The following is a 20,899-nucleotide window of genomic DNA, read 5'->3' on the forward strand; positions in this document are numbered from 1 at the left end:
AGGTCTCTTAACCAGAGGAAATTAAGAAAAAAGTTGCACGGAGCAAGTTTTGGGAAATATGAAGGGTGAAGCAAGGATGTCATGCCGTATTCATCAAAAATTGGTTAACACTCAGCGCGGCAGGTGAATTGTCATGTTGGAAGAACCAGTCACCAGTTTGCACAAATCAAGATTTTTTCTCCATATATCGTGACTAGAGATGAGCGAGCATACTCGATAAGGCAAACTACTCGAGCGAGTAGTGCCTTATGCGAGTACCTGCCCGCTCGTCTCTAAAGATTCAGGTGCTGGCATGGGAGAGCGGTGAGTTGCGGGAGGGAACCCCGGGGGGGGGGGGGGGTGCGGGGGGGAGAGAGTGAGAGAGAGATCTCCCCTCCGTTCCTCCCCGCCCCCTGCCAGCAGCCGAATCTTTAGAGACGAGCGGGCAGGTACTCGCATAAGGCACTACTCGCTCGAGTAGTTTGCCTTAGCGAGTATGCTCGCTCATCACTAATCATGATGCAACCTTTTCAAAAAACTGTCAAATAAAAACTTTGGTTGATTGTTTGATGTTGTGCTACAAATTCCGAGTGCCTGATCCCTCTCACATCCAAGAAATAAATGAGCATTCTTCTCACCTGTGACTTTACTTGTATGAATCGGCCATCACAAAATAGGCGAAAACCTGAACAACTTATTAAAAGAAAAGCACTGGGGCGAAATATAACCTTCCCCAACAATGACGGCTGGCAGACTGCCTGAGAGGGGTTCCGCAGACATTCACCTATGAACAGAAGATGCTACCAGTAACACCCCGCCCACCAGATGATTCCGGTTCCTTTTGGGCGCCCCCTTGTATGCTGCCTGTTCATGTTGAATGTGACAGGCTCCCTTTAAGTCTTCTTTCTTTTACAATTACTGAAGCCAGATATTCCTTTCACCGATTATTTCTGGATTATTGTCTAACTTAATTGAAGCTGTATAACTTCATCATCACTAATCCTTTCTTAAGTGATACAGCCAGTTTATGATATTACATTGCACGGAGGTTACAGACAATTCACAATGTTCTTGTGTAAAATTTAATTTGAAGATTACAATGTCTTAATACAAATCCTCCAAACAATGGCGCTCCTTACAAGGCACGATGGGGGTCACGTTCTCCACCCGTGATGTAAGGAACAACATTCTAAACAATTATACAAGCTAAATATCAAGCGAGTCTAGCTGCCCATTCATCTCCATACCACAGATTGTTTAACCGGATTACGATATGGGGATGGTGCGTATCAGTGCAACAAGGGAAAGACACCTGCCAACTCTGAAAACACTCAGGGACACTTTGTGCTTTGTTGTAGGGGGTACTACCTTGTTTGATGATGCTAATGGAGTCCGATTCAGAGTCAACACCATGATAGGACCACCAGCCTGGACAGTGCAGACCACACACAGGGGGTTCGTGGCTTTATGTGCTATTCATTTAGGCCATTCATTGTTGCCATGAAACTTAAACTTGAGAGACCGGTTAATGTTTTGCTAACTTTCAATAGTCCAATATCGGGTTTCCAAGGCAGCTATGTATTCTTGTGTTTGAGTATTATGGCTGGTCTTCTGCTAAGTATGTGCTTCCGCCCCGTACCCCTGTGTGTTCCGGCACAGACACCCGATCAGCTGTGGTCCCAAGCGGTGGCTCTCCGTCGATCAACTATTGATGACCTATCCTGATTTGAAATAACTCTAAAAAAATTTAGAAAATACAAAAATACAAAGTTTTTTTTTTTTTTATTGCGAACTGTTCAGCACACATGTACAACCATGTATAACCTCAATTCTGAACGTTAACATTTTAAACTGTGCCAACATTAATGCCGCTAAGGCATCACATTATAAACAGCATGGCAAAAAATGTAAAGCGTCGACCAATAAAACTCTGAAATTTAAAGTAGCCCAACAAATCTGTAAACTCACAGCCAGAGGACGGGTACAGGAACAGAACGGTATCCGCGAGATCACATTTCCCTCTCTTTTTCAGCCTCAATTTAGTAACCTGCCATATAACTATAAGTAGGAAAACCGCTAATAAACGATAGATAGCTGTCGGACAAACTGGACTGCCCTTCAAGCAGCGACAGAAGCAGCTAGGGCTATTTTTATTTTCTGCTGCAACCACTATAGTTCTGTAAAAGTTGGAGGGGGGGGGGGGGGAGAGAACTTTTAGATGGAAACCCCTTAAAGGAGTTGCCCAATTGTAAACTACTGATTGACCATCAATAGTATAGATTAGCAGAGGGTCTGCCGTCCGAACTACCCACCAGTCACCTCTGCGCTGGGTCAATGTGCTCGCTGTTCCCAATGCAGTGGCAGGACTTGGTATTACAGGCAAAGTTTGCACTGAAGTAAATGGAAACTTTGGGGGTACTGCCAAGCCGAGCCACTGCAGTGGGAAAGGAGTGCTTTCTATAGAAATAAGCTCCGTGCATGAGCAGAAAAGGTCCGGCAAACAGCTAATCAGCAGGAGTCCCAAGTTGTGGAGCTTAGCCCATCGACTATTAAAGGTCTATCTTATGGATAAGCCATCAATAGTTTACAAGTGGCCAACTCCTTCAAGGACACACCATTTCTTTTTTTCCCCATCCCCATGAAGGCTTCTTTTTGCAGAACAGATTGCACTTTTAAAATCATTTTGGGGTACATGTAATGCATTGAAAAGTTTTACTCGTTTTTTTGGAAGAGATGGGGGGGGGGGGGGGGGGGGGGGGGGAGAGAGAAAAAAAATGCCTAAAAATTTTAGTTGAGGCTCATTTAAGACAGTGTACAAAAATGTGCAATGCTGACATTATGTAACTCAGCGAACAATAAATAAATCTGTGCCTATTTCACTAGCTTTACTTTTTCTTTCAGTACTCTAAACTTTGGATTATTTTGTATTTTCTTGTTGAAGATGGCAAGAAGCTCCTCTGGGGACTTGTGCTGCTCAGAAGAAACCACGTAATACTGGGCAATTACCTAGAAAAAAAACAATAACCAAAAATGTAACAGGGAACCTGACTAATATCTTCTTAAAGGGAGCCTGGCATCATTTTTACCATAGTAAACCAAGCACAGCGCTGGAATCATCACCTACATCTGTTTATGGAACTTGGTTTTCTATGGCTACTTATAAATGTATACCTGAAGAATCCCGGCTTTTAAAAAGTTTTTATATATGACACAGAAACTATGTAGACCATTTCTGTCGGTGGGCCAGATCGTCTCTTGTCTGCAGCTTTTTCCCATTAGTCCGCCCCCTCTTGTCCTAGGATGTGGATGGAGTGCTAGCCGCTGAGAATTTGCTGACCTGCGCATGCACAAATTAGCGCAGCAATTCTGGCCATAAAAGGAACAGGTGTACTGCATGTGCGGTCAGCGGAGGCGCAAGATTTTGTAGCGCCGCGTGGATGATGTACTGACATAGGAGAATAGATGGGCGGGATTAAGGGAAAAACCTGCAGACAAGGGAGATGGCCCCAACTGTCCATCGGAACGGGGCAACAATTTACATGGCAACTATTTAAACAGTGATTCTTCAGCTAGGCTTTTATAAAGAGCCGTGGGAAAATACATTTTGTTAACGTGATGTAGGTGACAATTCTAGCGCCGTGCTTGCTTTACTTTGGTAACAAGTGATGACAAGTTCTCTTTAAAATAAACTTTTACAAATGTCAGATACATGGCAGAAAAGAAGCAGCGGTGTTCTAACCACTTAAATGGTCACTCCACTTAAAAACAAACAAACTGTGCTTGTATTACAATGTGATATCCAACAAAAGTACAAATCGCTTTATATAACTAAAATGTCAATTCTGTATTTTGTAATTTTGTGACAGACACACGGAGATGGATTACAGTAAGAGTGTGTGTGTGTGTGTGTGGTCTATTCTTGCTACTATCTCATGCTGCCCATAGAAGTCTATGGAGAGGGGATGAGGAAGCTGCTGCAAGAGGGAGCAAAGACAAAAAGACTGAACCTGCTGTCATATGGGTGAGAGAGTATCCCTGGAGGTACACTTTAATTGTAGACTGAAAAGTATACTCAAGGAAAACCCAAGCACAGAATACCTTTTTCCTGAGTTTCTTGATGGGTAGTTCATTGTCGGGAGCCAGTCTCAGCAGTGCCTTGATTGTGCCCTTCCAGTTAAATTTACCTGCAAACATAAGGAGAAAATATCAGTTGCAGTCATTAACCCCTTGAGTGGCACGCCCGGAAAATTTCCGGGACGAGCTCCACTGCTCATAGCAACATAGCCCGGAAGATTTCCGGGCTATGTATCACAATGGGAGCTGCAGAGCACAATGCCACAAGCTGTGACAGTGTGCTCTGCCTGCACAGACCCACAAAGAACAAAGCAAGGGCTTTGAAAAACCAGCAGAAGATATTGCCGATATGTCGGCAACCTCCTGCTTTGTTTACAAGTTGCCATAGAGACCATCGGCTTGTCAGAAGCAAGCCGATGGTCTCTGTGGCAGGGAGAGCTGGTTGTTAGCTGTCAGAGGACAGCTAGGTACCTGCTCTTACAGCAGAGATCAGAGAAAACCTCCGATCTCTGCTGTGTTAACCCTTTACATGCTGCAGTCTATGTGACTGCAGCATGTAAAGGGTTGCCACTGCAGCATGTAAAGGGCTGTCACCATCGGACCCCCGGAATGTGATCAGGGGTCCTGATGGGTCCCTGTGGAAGTCCCCTAAAGGGACCAAAAAAAAAAAAATTTAAAAAAAAAAAGTAAAAAAATTATTAAAAAAATAAAAAAAACACTTGTCTCCCTTTACTTTGTAAAAAATCAAAAATACAATCACACATGTGGTATCCGTGTGCGTCGTACTGACCCAGAGAAGGAAGTTAATACATTATTTAACCCCTTAATGACATGGCCCCTTTTTTTCTTTTTTCCCCATTTCTTTTTTTCCTCCCCCCTGTTTAAAAAATCACAACTTGTCCCGCAAAAAACAAGCCCTTATATGGCCATGTCAATGGAAAAATGAAAAAGTTATGGCTCTTGAGACGCAACTGCAAAACTAGTTGAAATTCAATGATTAGACCATTTTAAAAAACCTGCCCTGGTGGGCAAGACAGGGTGGTAGGAAACCTGCCACTCAAGGGGTTAAAGGGGTTGTCTCAGCACAGCTTGAAGTCTGCTATCTCCGGCAGGCCCTTTGAAGTCTTTAGCCAGAAATGGTGTTTGGATTGCCTTACCTCTTTGACTGCCATCCTCTCCAGCATTTTCGTTGGCACCCTTCTTGTCTGCCTCCTCTTCCTGTAATTTTCCTTGGAATAAAATCAATAAGGATTAATATATAGATTGAAAACATTTTTCTAGTTTGTCCCAAAGATGTTCAGTACGGTACAGGTCGGCACTCAGCCAGTCCAATTAGTGAACATCCATATCCTTAAAGAAACTTTAAACAGCGTTGGATTGGTGACAAGGCACATTATCTTCTCGATAGTATTGCTGACAATTCCCAGAGTATTACCACATTGTTGGCAGCACATTATTGTCTAGAATGTCAAGGTACACCTCCGTCTTCATGGTTCTTGCCACTGCAACTAACGGACCGAGACCATGCCACACAGAACATCTCCCAGACTATAAACAAAACTTCCACCGTACTTAATTGTTGGCACGAGACCTTCAAGCAAAAGTTGTTCCCCAGGCGTCCTCCACACCCAGGTACTGATCTGATCTGAAGATGGAGTGGCTTAATTAGTCACTCAACAGAACGTTTTCCCCATTGCTCAACTGTGCAATGAGCACATGCCTTGCACCATTACAGATTGGCCAATGCATCGTCTTTGAGAAAACTCACCAGACCCTAATGAACATCTTTCGGATGAACTGAAATGCTGGGTCAGGAAATATGAACAGTGTCCATTTTTTGTTTTTTGAGAGAGAACTTGCCAGAGGTTTGCAGGATGAATGGAGGGAAATTCCAGCTTAAGTGTATTAGACATTAGTAGGAAGTATGCCACGGAGAGTATCCAATGTCATTAGGGCAAAAGGAGCCCCACTAAGTAATAATAATAATCTTTATTTGTATAGCGCCAATTTACTCCGCAGCGCTTAATATATGTAAGTAAATACTACTTTTGATTCTTGCTCAGGATTCCAATCACTTTTGGCAGGGTAGCGTACATCATGAGCTCCAAGTTACATAGCTGCTGGGAGCTCAGATAGGAAGCTCACCCCAATGAGCCATGACTGTGCTACTCGGAGGCCTAAAGGGTTAGTCCTATATAATCACTAGGATATGCCAGCACTTTATAATCTGTGATTTTCTGACCTCTGTGACTCCCTCCTATCTTGAAAATGAAAGGGCCGCAGTGTAAATTAACCTCAGATGCCCCAAAACAGCTGCACCCTGGTCACCAGCAAAGAACTACAGCATGGACTCACACAGATTAGTGCAGTCCCTTACACGGTGCCACTGTGCAATGAAAACCAGTACTAAATCAAAATTGCACCCTCTTCTTTCCCAGCATCAGTGGGGGGTCCCAGAGATCTCCATGATCATAAAGATGACATTTCACTAACAATATGCTGTCACTTGGGAATACTCTTTAAACTACTAATACCTTGAACAAGACGACATGTGCTCTTCTTATATAATTATGTTGAACTCTACAGCTCACAACACCTATAACAAGGGGATGCAGTGTACGGATACAGACTGACGTACTGTCATATAATTTGTGGCTCTGGTGAGGCAGGAGCTCCGCTCTGTCATGTGCTGTAATTATAGGACTGCAGTAGCCAGCATGCAGAACATGTAGTCACAAGACACTAGGAAGGATTTTTTTTTTTTTAGTATCAGGTAGCAAATACTAATTGTAAAAATTTCCTGAACTCATACTAACAGTATGAGAGGCTGAAAACAGGTATATGTCCATCTAGTTTGTCTAAATGGGGTTCATATTCGTGCGAGATTTGTACGTCTCAAGCGACATTCTCGGCCGTGTGAAAACGGCCTTACTTTACAGTTGTGTCATCTGCAAATATGGCTATTTTACTATGCAATCCTTCTACCAGGTCATTAATAAATATATTTAAAAGAATAGGGCCCAATAATGATCCCTGTGGTACCCCACTAGTAACGGTGACCCAATCAGAGTATGTACCATTAATAACCACTCTCTACTTTCTATCACTGAGCCTGTTACTTACCCAAATAAGGGAGATGGAATAAAACCTCTACAGTGCCACCTATTGGAAGGCAGTATTCCTTCAAGCCAAAGTCAGACTTTTTATACAAGCCTTATATATACAAAGCTTGTATAAAAAGTCTGACTTTGGCTTGAAGGAATGCGGCCTTCCAATAGGTGGCACTGTGGAGGTTTTATTCCATCTCTCTTATTTGCATATTACCCAGATGAGCGTACATGGCCATTTGAGTCTCCTCACTCACCGTCTAGGTGCTCTCCCTAAGGAGAAAAGATAGCATTTCTGACCCCTGTTACTTACCCACTTACACACATATTCTCGCCCAGACCAAGCATTCTCATTTTATATACCAACCTTTTATGCAGCACAGTATCACACGCTTGGGAAAAATCCAGCTAGACAAGATCAAGTGACCCTCTCTGATCCAGTCTAGAACTCACCTCCTCATAGAAGCTGATCAGATTGGTTTGATAGGAGTGATCTTTTATAAACCCATGCTGATACAGAGTTGTACAGCTATTTTCCTGAAGGTCCTCCAGGATAGCATCTTAGAAACCCTTCAAACATTTTACCCACAATAGAAGTAAGACCTACTGGCCTGTAGTTTTCAGGTTTGCTTTCTGACCCCTTTTTGAATACTGGCACCACATTGGCTACGTACCAATCCAGTGGAACAGAACCCATCACTATATAGTCCTTAAACATAAGAAACTGTCTAACACAATACTTAATTCCCTTAGGACCAGAGGGTGTAAGCTCTGAGGACCTGTCTATTCTAATCTTTTTAAGGCAGCTCCGCACTTCTTCTTGGGTTAGGATGGTGACATTTAAGAGAATTTACTTTATCACTTTGCATCTTATCTGACATTTCATTCTCCTCTGAATACACTGGAGAAAAAAAAATAATAGATTGTCTGTCTTTCTCCTCATCACCCTCTACAATTTTTTTCTCCAATATTTATTAAAGAACCAACACTTTCAGTAGTAATATTTTTAGCATTTATATAACTGAAGAACAGTTTTGGGTTAGTTTTACCCTCATTGGCAAGGAGTCTTTGTCTCCATCTTTGCGGCTTTTATCTACTTTTTTTTTAACTTTGTTTACATTTATTTTGTTCCTTATAGGATTTAAGTGCTTCTTCACTGCCTTCTTGGTTTAGTTTAAACACTTTCTTTTTTGCTGTTTATTGCCCCCTTTACATCTTGTTTTTCCTATTAACTCCTTTTTCTGTTTATGGGTAAGATAGAAAAAAGAGCTGTCGGCTAACTCATGTGCATGCACAACTTAAAGTGAATCCACCTATTATTGTCTAGCCAAAATCAGTCATATAGAGCAGTGTTCCCCAACTCCAGTCCTCAGGGACCACCAACAGGTCATGTTTTCAGGATTTCCTCAGTGTTACACAGGTGATGTAATTATTGTCAGTGCCTCAGACATTGCCGCAGGTGTACTTACTATAGGATATCCTGAAAACATGACCTGTTGGCGGTCCCTGAGGACTGGAGTTGGGGACCCCTGATATAGAGCTTTCAAGAGTCAAATATTGACGGCTTCTCCTTAAGAAAAACCCTCAATGTTAGACTCAAAGAACCCCCCCTTCAAATCAATGCTTGTACCTTTTGAATCATTAGTCTTCTTTTTCTGTGGAGCCTCCTTCTGTACACCTTCACCCTCATGTTCTCGCTGCTTCTTTTTCTTCTTTTTACTTGTGACCTCCTCATCGTTGGCTTCATCGTTACCACCCTTGTTGCTCTCATCATCTTCAATTTTCCTCTTCTTCCCCTTCTTCTTTGTGCCATTCTGTAGCTGCTCGTCTAACTTTAGATCTTTTTTCTCTTTCTTGTTCGTTTTCTGTCTTTCTTCCTTCCGTTCCTGCTTGCTCTTCTTTTTAGTTTCCTCTGTGGCTGTGGAAGACTCAGATTTGCTCTCAACCACTGGAGCGTTGGATGGCTTTGGTACATTGTTGTTAGTATTGTCATTCTGCTGCAAGATAATTAAATCGAAATGTTTTAGAGTATTATATGGGGCTAAGATAAGAATACCAAGAGAGATTCTCCCATCAAACATTTCAGCCCACCTCTATTCGTAAAGGGAGGGAGCCACTACATAGAAAGTTGGATCAGTGTGCGTCAGTGCATGCATTTCACCAGCAATATCAGTCAATCACTGAGTGTCCCACCGGAGTGACCATAAGCAATTGACTCATCGTGGAGGCAGCTGTTAAAGAGGGTTATTCAAAAAGGAAATACCCTGAAAAAGACCCCTTAAGGCCCATTTACACGGGCCGATGATCGCTAAAAGATCGCTCAAACCAGAGTTTGAGTGACAGCTTTAAGCGATCATTTTGTATAAACTATTAAGTAGCTACTCAGCTACTTAAGAGCAATTAAGTGTGTAAATGAAGCCTTTAGTTGAAAGCAGTTAATAGCCCAAGGGCTCTTATCTGCATTCAGATCCTTTTTTTTCCAACTGGAAACATTGCTATCAGCACTCCCCGTGGAGAACTGCTGATAGGGCTGAATGACGATTTTTAGGTTGGACTGAAGTTAACAAGCAGCTAGCAGTGCATGAAAAGTGCACGATGGCCACGCATTTAGACACAACGATTATTGCTAAAACAATCCCCTTTTAGTGATTATCGCTCCGTGTAAACGGGCCTTTACGTTAACTAAACTATCAAACTAAGCACTGGTGACTATTGTATGTTATAACATTTTCCCATGCAGGGCCCTAATCTATTAAACACTGTGCAGAACAGCTACAAAGAGCCAGTTGAGCTGGAGGACCTAGCACGACAGTACATTAAAGGGATTATCCTACAATCCAATATTTTTGTCAAAAGCCCAATATCTTCTGAACATCATTGAATAGAATACCACATGCCCAAATGAGCTTACTATGTGCCTCCCTGTTAAGTATATAGATTCTGTTACTCCTGTTGGTGAAGGTTTCTTCATTCAGCAAACAGGGGAGTCCTTTTGCTCAGTCACATGACCAGAACTTCTAACTGGGAAACTACTGTGCACATGAAATGATTAACCTGTCATAGGAGGGGGAGCTGAGCTTACGGAACACAGGGGAGAGAGCGCGTAGACACAGCCTGCTCTGCCCTGAGTGCTAAAAACAGGAACACAGCAATTACATAGCAGTGAAGACCTGATGAACTCGAGCATGCTCGACTGGAGTGAGGAACAACTGCAGGACATTCCAGGAGCAACCAATGGTAAACATAGTGGGAATGGGATGTTTACGGGGGTTGGGAAGTCTAAAGCATTCTCAAACAGATGTATTTGCACAGATTAATGATTTTAAAAATTGATCACACTTACGATTCCTCATCAGGAGGTAGGTCCTCCATCTCCCCATCCATACTCAGACGACTCTTTAGGCCATTTTTTACACTGGACGATTATCGTTCAAAACCCTGCGCTCCCGTGGGGTTCGAACAGTAATTGTCCAGTCATTCAGTTTTAGGCTGCTATTTCTATAGCCCCTGAGATATGTCTATTGTCCATGTTCTAAGGTTCACAATCTCATTGATCAAAAAGGGCTTGCTTCGTTTCTTCCGCTCAACAACACGACAGACGATCCCTAGACTAATGGACAACAGACCCCTCCATCTAATGCATGTGGGCTGAAGTTCTAAATTCTTTAATGCACATAGAAGATAGTCGGATAGCTACAGTGTATTTTACTCTACTTGTGCCATTTGGATTCAGTTCAGAATATCTCTGGAGTTTGTTTTGTGGGTCTCTAGTGGCTTTTTGCCTTCCAGATTTACGATTGGGTGATGTTCCCAGTCAGGTTGAACTAATTAAATGCTTCCAGTACCTGTCAGAGACCTCCCCTTCCCATCATACCTTTCCTACCTACACTCGTTAGAAGTTCTAATTTTAGTTTATTGTCAGAAGTTTTTACTTAATCCTCCCTAGAGGGTTGCTTTTATTTTTAAATACTAGAACGATGTTTGCTAGAACGGCTGGCAAGATACGGTTTTCATATGACCATTTGCCTGCGTGCAATTTGTTCTGGCCATGTATGTTCAGCATTTACTGATTACTGCCATATTGTTCATTAAATATTTCTAAATACCCAAATATTTTTTTTAACGCTTGATCAAACTGGATAAAAAGTAAATCTTGTTATTTGTGTAGTGCCAACTTAATCGGCAGAATGAACCTTGAGCCGGATACCTGACCCATGCGGAGATTGAACTCACGACCTTCGGTTTGTAAGTGTCAGCTTAAAACTGTATTCTGCTGCTGAGGTGTTGCTGCAAGGAAACTAAATACATACTGCCTTGTTTCACCACAAACAGTAGCTGATCTCTAGGGGAAGGGGGGGGGTTACAACCAGACAAGCTGTGATAGGCTCATCATTAGGGGACTCTGAACAAAATAAACCTGTAAAATGGACGACCCCCTCTAATGACCAAAGGTAGAGAAAGTGGCAAGCAGGTCCCATCCTGAGATTGTCCCTGCATGGAGGTTAACATCTCTTACGGTCACCGTTTCATCGCCCCATAAAGTTGCAGAGGGATCTTTTCCGGATTTATCCCTTCAGATAAGAAATAAAAAAAAACTGCGTATAGTCTGAACATCAGTTCTACTAGTCCTTACATTCTCTGTAGCTTCTTTCAAAACCTCCCACACTTCACTCTGCACGGTTGGGTTACGAATCTTTAAACTGTTTTGGATCCATTTCTACCAAGAAAAAAAACAAAACACAAGATCACAAGAACAGTTAAAACTGTAAGGAGTCAGAAAACTTGTTAATGCATGTTTCAGATCTGAGAGATCTGGTCCGCGAGGTCTTGGAGCTAACATCCATCTAGAGACAAAAAACGCATACACCCCTATCTGGATGTAGGGTGCTTTAACACGGGACAACTGCTTAAGCGTCACAGTGATTATCGCTCCTATGCTTTCACACGGGAGCCATGATCACTCACTGAATGGAGGCGGACTGCGCCAGAGATTTTTTCCAACCGCGCACGTTGAGTGACTGCCTGGTTCAACGGAGGTGACCTGAAAACAGCGATTCTGACAAGTGATTGATTCTTGCTGTCAGGTTCCATGTTTACACAGGCCAAAAGTCGTTCCGTGTAAAAGTACCCTAAGGGCTCCTGCATGGCCCGATATCAGCCTTGCAGTCCTTCTGAAACCCCCTGGATGTGAGGCATTTTCACAAGAAAACCGCCTCGCATCACTGCTGGGGTTACCTCAACTCCGCCGCGGCAGCAGATTGCATGTTCTCCCATTGTTTTTATTGGAGCCGGCGCTGCTGCCACCAACCCTATCGAAAACATGCAGAAGCCCCTGGATGCGACAGCTTCGCATCCGTGTGAGGCTGAAGGAATCCCCTGCTGCAGCTGTCACAGCCGCGGCAGGGGATCGCAATCTTCTCCTATTGATTTTAATGGGGCTCTCGCCGACCCCATTGAGAACAATGGGCGATACCGCAAAAAAGAATAGGCATGCTGCAATGTGTCTCCTGCATGGCATTGCAACATGGTGCCATGCAGGGAAACATCACAAGTGTGAATGCACCCATTAAAAAAATAGGTTTCATATTTGTGCGTCTTGCAATGCACAAATTTCACACGATTTTCTCGCCAGTGTGCAGAAGCCCTGAAGGTACCTTTACATGCTAGGATTGTTGGGTGCATAAGTGCCCCGACAGCCGTACCAGCGAATATCGTTCCTGTGTTTTACACAGGAGTGATCGTTGTTCGAATGAACTTGGTAATGTCACTGTTGTACCAAGTTTATTCCACTTCTTGATGACGTCTTCTCTGTGCCTCAAGAGTATTTGTAATGTCTTGGAGAGGTTTTGCTCCCCTCTTCCTGACTGATACCTTGCAACAATCAGATCCCTCTGATGGTCTGTAAGCTTCTTACAGACCATGGATTTTCCTGAATAATAAGAAAATGTCAGGAAAATCCTCCTAGAAGAGCTGAACTTTATATGGGGCAAATCAGAACCACTTGACAAAAACACGGCATTTCAACAGTGGAATAAGGCAAAATAGTTATAATACAAAGGTGTCAGCTATTTCATATACATGAAGTTCCCAGGGCAAACCAGCATGGAGGCCTCTTGTGAGGCATGAAGTTTGTAGTACAGGGTGGCCATGGAAAAGTAGCCGGCAGCACACTCTTCATCACTCTAATCACAGTGTAGATTTCGTTTTACCTTAGCAGTATAAGAAATGAAAGCTGCGTTGTGATTGGTTGCTACAGACAACAAAAATGTATTTGTTTTGATTAAAAAACGCACCACCTTAGGCCTCATATCCACTAGAAAAATAGAATTAACAAATCTGCGCATTTTTCGCGGGTGAAATCCGCAATCAAATTTGCCCATAGGGAATCATTGGCCATCCACGGTCAATTAAACTGAATTTAACACCCACGGATGTGATTTAATTCGATTTGCGGATTTCACGCGCAGGTAAAAAAAAAAAAATACAGCATGCTCCATTTTACTGCGGATAGGCTCCATTCAACTGCTTATGATCTCCGCAAGCAATTAAAAAAAAAGAAAAATCAAATTAATAGTGACCTGCAGTGCATCCGCTGCGGAAAACCATGCTGACCATATTTTTCTAGTGGACATGAGGCCTCAGACTAAGGCCCAATGTCCACGGGCGGATTTTACTTATAAAATCCCTGCGTAGCCCCTGCACGGTAGATCCGTTCATCTTGCTGCCCATACGGATGCATTAGCAACCGTAGGGCAGCTAAAAGCATGCGGATGGGATTTCTTCCCGGAGTGCAGGTTGCACGAACGGGAAGAAATCGCAGCATGCTCCATTTTGCTGCGGGGCTCCTGTACGGACAACTCCCACTGAAGTCTATGGAAGCCGTCCGTATCTGCGGCACAGCCACAGCTGTTTTTGTACTGTGCCGCAGATACGCGGGAGAGCAGGAGTTTAGAAAAAAAAAAGGCTGTGCATGGCGCATACGCGCAGCGCGCTGAGCACATCCGCCGGCCAGAAGAAAGAAGATCCGGCCTGCACTGAAGACAGCCCCGCAGCGTCCGGAGGGGTGAGTATAATGTATTTTCCCTGTCTATTTTTGTTGTGTATTGTTTGCCGATTTGTTGTAGATTTTCCCTATTGATCAGTTAAAATCCAGCGGTAATGTTGTGGGTTTCGCAGCAGATTATCTGTGGATGCAGAAGAGCCGTACGCACATTATAACAACTGGCCAATCCATTATAACTCAGGACTATAGAGTGAAGACATACCTGGAACTTCAGCTTCTTTCTGGGAACATTATCAAATGTAGTAATTTGAATTAAAATGTCCCTTATATTCTCACTAATGTCCGGCTTCTTCACTAGTTCTTTAATCCTCTGGAAAGAACAAAAGTAGCCAGAAATAATTCATCATAAATCCTACATAAAGGGAGAGAATCTCTCTACGATTCATCAAATACTAAACAGGGAGATCCAGGAACACAAAAGCAATGGGGGAGATTTATGAAAACTAGTGCCAACCAATCCGCTTCCAGCTCTCAGTTTTCAGAGGGCTATTTGAAAATGGAAGACACAATCTGATTGGTTACTATGGTAATGCATACCACGCATTCAAATGAGAACCATATAGTAAATGCCCCTCCAGAACTAGACATCACCAGCTATTTTGTACTATAGAAGATCAATGTACTGTCTCTTCGAGAGCATCTAGTGTGGTCATCTCTGGGCTGCAATACCACACACAGCCTGTGAACCATTGTGGCACTGTTTTTGGCAGAAAGCACTCATGCTTTCAACAGCTTTTAGGCCTCAATTAGACAGCTTTATTTCCCTTCCATGTATTTCACGGACTCACTATAGCCTATGAGTCTACTCACACGGGCGAGTTTTCATAGGGACTGATGTTCTTGTCTGTGAACATGGACCACAATAGAAACACCACATGCAAGGTCCACTAACCATGGAGATGAGACAGCAAACAGATGGGGGTCCGTGTGCCGTCCGATGCATGTTGCACCCAACTCGCAATATGGCCGTCTGAATGAGGCCTACTAGCTGCAGATTTCACGCTGCCTGGACGAGCGATACAATATTATATGTTATAATCATTAATAACTTCATGGGTCGGTGATCCAGGGATTATTCCGATTGCCAGATTGGAGTCTGGAAGGAATTTCTTTCCCTTAAATGGAGAAAAATTGGCTTCTACCTCGTTGGGGTTTTTTGCCTTCGTCTAGATCAACATTGGGGGGTAATAGGCTGAGCTGGATGGACATATGTCTTTTTTTGTCCTTTGTTACTATGCACTTCCACCATCAGGCCATAAACCAGACACTCACCTTAATGCACTGTTGCTGCTTCAAATCCCCTTTACTGACTTTTGCTTCAAAGGCTTTGCCGCCATATTTCTCATCCTCTGTTAAACATTTCAGGTGGGTTTTATAGTCTTCACCCCTGCATTACAGACACAAATATAAAGGACTAGCTGATATACCCGGCTTCGCCCGAGTTAATTTGGTACTGGTGTTTATCTGGTGTTCACACAGAAAATCTTATGAAGTCGTGGTTACTTTAGAGATACCGAGGAAAAAGATATGTTCACCATTTTGCATAGTTCTCTGCGTTACCCAGGAAACACCACGTGGAGGTAACCATGCGACGTTTCCTTCATATAAAATGACATCAGGAAGTGAGAGAATTAGATTACGTACGTAAAATTTGGACGCTAATTCTTTTGCGCTTAGAATTGAATAATCGAGTTGGGACCCATTAACTTTTCATATTTATGACCAAATCAATGCTTGTGCCAAATTGCATGTTTCTATGACATTGGGAAGTGAGAGATTTAGATTATGTACGTACAATTTGGACGCTAGTTCTTTTGCGCATAGAATTGAATAATGGAGTTGGGACCCATTAGCTTTTCCTATTTAAGACAATCAATGCTCGTGCCAAATTTACCGTTTCTATGACACCGGAAAGTGAGAAAATTACATTCCGCACGTAAAATTTGGACGCTAATTCTTTTGCGCATAGAATTGAACAATCGAGTTGGGACCCATTAGCTTTTCCTATTTATGACAATCAATGCTCGTGCCAAATTTCCCATTTCTATGACACCGGAAAGTGAAGAAATTACATTCCGCATGTAAAATTTGGACGCTAATTCTTTTGCGCATAGAATTGAATAATGGAGTTGGGACCCATTAGCTTTTCCTATTTATGAGATAATCAATGCTCGTGCCAAATTTCACGTTTCTATGACACCGGAAAGTGAAAAAATTACATTCCACACGTAAAATTTCGACGCCAATTCTTTTGCGCTAGAATTGAATAATCGAGTTGGGACCCATTAGCTTTTCCTATTTATGAGATAATCAATGCTCGTGCCAAATTTCCCGTTTCTATGACACCGGAAAGTGAAAAAATTACATTCCACACGTAAAATTTGGACGCTAATTCTTTTGCGCTAGAATTGAATAATGGAGTTGGGACCTATGAACTTTTCCTATTTATGATATAATCAATGCTCGTGCCAAATTTCACGTTTCTATGACACCGGAAAGTGAGAAAATTAGATTCCGTACGTAAAATTTGGACGCTAATTCTTTTGCGCATAGAATTGAATAATGGAGTTGGGACCCATTAGCTTTTCCTATTTATGACATAATCAATGCTCGTGCCAAATTTCGAGTTTCTATGACACTGGGAAGTGAGAGAATTAGATTCCGTACGTAAAATTTGGACGCTAATTCTTTTGCGCATAGAATTAAATAATCGAGTTGGAACCCATTAACTTTTCCTATTTATGACATAATCAATGCCCGTGCCAAATTTTAAGTTTCTATGACATTGGGAAATGAGAGATTTAGATTATGTACGTTAAATTTCGACGCCAATTCTTGTGCGCTAGAATTGAATAATCGAGTTGGGACCCAATTACTTTTCCTATTTTGGAGATATTCTATGCTTGTGCCAAAATTCATGTTTCTACGACATCGGGAAGTTGGAGAACTTTTGGCGAGTCAGTCAGTGAGTGAGTGAGTCAGTCAGTGAGGGCTTTAGTCATATATATATATATATATATATATATATATATATATATATAGGACAACAAATGGTAACACAATTACTAATAAAGGAGTTTTACAAGATATTTTTACTGAGGACATAGGTCATCGGTAGTTGACTGGCAGTGGTCACCGGGCGCCCAAACAACTGATTTGCTTCTGCTTTGAACCCTGTGTTTTACAGGTGACAGCAGGTGCCCACACAGCTGATCGGTCGGGGTCCCAAGTGGCAGACCCCAGCCGATCAACTATTTATGACCAATTTTGACCTATGATTACCTATCTTGAGGATAGGTCATCAATAAGAATAGCCTGGAAAACCCCTTTAAGAAGCTACAACACTTAACAGACAAAATGAAGGTTAATCCTCTGCTACTTTTAAGCCCCGACAAGTTCTTTTCAGCACTGCTTAGATACATATCATCAGTTCAGAACCCCCTTTAGTTCAGAATGTGCTAAAAGCAACTGACTAAAGAAAGCTCCTATTACAGGAGGTGCTGGTCCTTCACATCCAACAACCCAGAAAATCTAATAATCTGGCATCAGGCTGCTCACTCCTATGATTAGTGACTAGAGATGAGCGAGCATACTCGCTAAGGACAATCACTCGAGCGAGCATTGTCCTTAGCGAGTACCTGCCCGCTCGGGAGAAAAGGTTCGGCTGCCGGCGTGGGTGACAGATGAGTTGCGGTAGTGAGCAGGGGAGAGCGGGGGGAGAGAGAGATCTCCCCTCCGTTCCTCCCCGCAGCTCCCTGCCCGCCACCGGCAGCTGAATCTTTGCTCTCGAGCGGGCAGGTACTCGCTAAGGGCAATGCTCGATCGAGTGATTGTCCTTAGCGAGTATGCTCGCTCATCACTATTAGTGACCCATATACTAAAAACTTTTTTTTTTCTTTTTTTTAAATACTTGGACGTACCAGAAATCTTTACCACAGTCGATACAAGAAAGACACTGACAGTTCCGGCAGATGGCGAGATGTTTCTCCACTTGCCCTTTCTTCAGGGATTCGCCACATGCATTGCAGGTGAAAACTACCATGGTGATGCTTACAGACACGGTCTCTCACCTATAGAAAGGGAAAAGGTAGTCATTGACAAATCACAGCAGGTAACACTACCCTCTCCACCAGGGCTGGGCACATACCAGAAGTCAGGTACGCAAATCACAGACGGGATATTTCCTACTTATAAAAAATGGCGCCGGAGTAGGGAATAGTATAAAAGGTGTAATTAAATTTAAAAAATAAAATATATATATATATATATATATAAATAATAACATAGCCATTATACACCAAGTCGGTCCCCGCTGAAACTGGATGCAATGATGTCATGTTCATCATTCGCATGACTGCTGCGGCCAATCGCTGGCCCCGACAGTCACGTGCCATTCATACAGACATGACCAGAGTTTACAGGTTAACCGCAGCAGTCATGAGAGCGATAAACGTGACATCATCGCTTCCTGGTTTTGCGAGGACCGGGTCAGCAGCGGCGCAAAAAGGGTGAATTATGACTTATCTTTATATACTGTTCCCTACTGTGGGGCATTTTTTTATGCCAGTGCTGGCTTTATATGGGATGGCTGTCGTCAGAACAGCTAATTAATACAGCAAATGTAGGAGACAGGCGATTCGTGTAAACACGGCCACCAACCGGGTGACGAGGGAGAATTTGTTTCAGCTCACCTAAAAATAGTCATTGGTTGAGAAATCATCTGGTATAAACAGGGAATTGTTTGTCTTTAACCCCCTAAGGACTGCTCCTTTTTTATTCTCAAGCTTTTCCTCCCGCTTTCAAAAAAATAATACCGTAACTTTAATTTATCCACCATCGTAGCTTGTTTTTTGCGAGATGAGTTGTATTTTTCAATGGTACAATACCATATAATGTACAGAAAAACTTTCTAAAAAATTCTACGTGGAGTGAAAAAAAAAATAAAAAGTGCAATTCCACCATCTTTGGGGGTGGGGGATTCGCTCCTACATTGCACACTGCAGCAGAAATAACCCGATCACTTTAATCTGTTGGGTGCGATTACTACGATACCAAATTTACTTATTTTTTTTCTGTACTACTTTCAAAAAATAAAATATCTTAAGAAAAAATAATTAAAATTATTTTCTGCCGCCATCTCCTGACAAATCTTACGTTTTTATTCTTTCATCAACATAGTTGTGTGAGGGCTGCTGTTTTTGCACAATGTCCTGTCGTTTCTATCGATATCCTTTATGACTTTTTGATCATTTTATTATAATTTTTTTCTTGGAGACTTGACTAAAAATGACATTGCGGTTCTTTTTCGGACAACATTCATCTTACGGGGTTAATCATGCATTACTTTGATTTGACTTTTATGGACATGGCAGTAACAAATACGGTTTTAGTGTTCTTTATTATAAATATGGGGAAGGTTTTAGTTTTTAATTTTTTACTTTTTTTATCTATTTTTTTTAATAAGCCCAAACTTTTTGAAACTGATCTTACATCTATATTTTTTAGCCCTCACAGGGGACATGAAGTTGCGATTGTTTGATCACTCCTGCTGTATTGCAGGTAACTAGAGATGAGCGAGTATACTCGCTAGGACACATTACTGGAGCGAGTAGTGCCTTAGCCGAGTATCTCCTCGCTCGTCTCTAAAGATTCGGGGGCCAGCGGGGAGGAACAGAGGAGAGATCTCTCTCTCCCTCTCTCCCCCCGCTCCCCGACGCAACTCACCTGTCACCGGCGCCGGCCCCCGAATCTTTAGAGACGAGCGGGAGATACTCGGCTAAGGCACTACTCGCTCCAGTAATGTGCCTTAGCGAGTATACTCGCTCATCTCTACAGGTAATCTATCAAGCCACACCACAGGCATGGCTTGATAGGCAATCTGCAATGGCAGCCCTGCCTTCCAGAAGGCCCCCAACTGCCATGGTAACCAAACACCACCCCACGATTCAAGTGCAAGCGGCTGTTCGGGACCCCCGGACTCCGATCAGGGTATTTACAGTAACTCTGACCCAATGAGGGGGAGAATGGGGCATCTGATTGCTGATGGGTCACCCAATACGAGGGGTAATAGCAGCTAGCACCTTAGTACATGAGGCCCTAGAGAATAGTGCAGCCATATAAGAACGAGAACAGCCATTCATCGGTTTATTCCTACATGTCTGGATAGAGTACAAGTAGTAAAATAACTTGTTAGGCTTCACCCCAAACCAGCCCCCTTTAACCTTGGGCAGATGTTACCCCTCCCTCCTTCTTCAGTACTCATGGCAAGAAGTCTGCAGTGCAAACCTCCAATGTGTTACTCTGTTAGAGGCTGCCATGCTGACTTACAGAACACCTTGGAAAAGGCGGCACTGCACACCTCCATAGACTCGCCCAATTCCAGTTGCCAACACTGCATGCCCGGACTATGCCACGCGGCTACCTGTTGCAGCACAACTGCCACCCATATGTGATACTGTGCGCACTGCATGCAGACAACCAACTACTACAAAGTCCATTATGGCACCCGAGGAAGGTCTGACACTCCCAACGGCAAGGGCAGCGCTCGCTGTAACCACCCTAATGAGCACTCACCTCCTGCAAACCACGTGCTCCGTCTCCACAGCGCCCGCGGTCTACAGCCTGACGTCACTTCCGGAAAGCCTTAGTGGAATCGAAACCAACTTCGCTGTGAGGG

The 20,899-nt window shown here is 42.9% G+C and overlaps 1 protein-coding gene across 3 annotated transcripts; it reads right to left on the reverse strand.

The window, feature by feature from the left end:
• Window positions 1-2,723: 2,723 nt before the first annotated feature.
• On the reverse strand, window positions 2,724-20,864 carry LYAR (Ly1 antibody reactive). Of its 3 annotated transcripts, none has more exons than XM_066573283.1 (9): window positions 20,797-20,864; window positions 18,144-18,293; window positions 15,496-15,610; window positions 14,426-14,533; window positions 11,794-11,877; window positions 8,791-9,154; window positions 5,211-5,282; window positions 4,078-4,163; window positions 2,724-2,985 (listed from the first exon to the last, which is right to left on the reverse strand). In XM_066573283.1, exons 2-9 carry the CDS (start codon window positions 18,263-18,265, stop codon window positions 2,851-2,853), a joined length of 1,086 nt encoding a protein of 361 aa, XP_066429380.1. In that variant the 5' UTR covers window positions 18,266-18,293; window positions 20,797-20,864; the 3' UTR covers window positions 2,724-2,850. The 3 variants fall into 3 exon arrangements, with proteins under 3 accessions (XP_066429380.1, XP_066429378.1, XP_066429379.1); XM_066573281.1 differs by having other exon boundaries at window positions 8,791-9,157; XM_066573282.1 differs by lacking the exon at window positions 20,797-20,864 and adding an exon at window positions 20,551-20,727 and having other exon boundaries at window positions 8,791-9,157.
• Window positions 20,865-20,899: the final 35 nt, after the last annotated feature.

The sequence above is a fragment of the Eleutherodactylus coqui genome, chromosome 7 (assembly GCF_035609145.1).
Source record: "Eleutherodactylus coqui strain aEleCoq1 chromosome 7, aEleCoq1.hap1, whole genome shotgun sequence".
NCBI lineage: Eukaryota > Metazoa > Chordata > Amphibia > Anura > Eleutherodactylidae > Eleutherodactylus > Eleutherodactylus coqui.

What these genes read in the sequence shown, in the direction of transcription:
- LYAR (XM_066573281.1), bottom strand. Translation starts at nt 18,265, where the DNA reads ATGGTAGTTTTCACCTGCAATGCATGTGGCGAATCCCTGAAGAAAGGG. An exon ending in TGAAAGAAGCTACAGAGAAT is followed by an intron (nt 9,158 to 11,793) that starts GTAAGGACTAGT and finishes ATTATCTTGCAG; the next exon opens with CAGAATGACAATACTAACAA. An exon ending in AGAGGATGGCAGTCAAAGAG is followed by an intron (nt 4,164 to 5,210) that starts GTAAGGCAATCC and finishes TTATGTTTGCAG; the next exon opens with GTAAATTTAACTGGAAGGGC.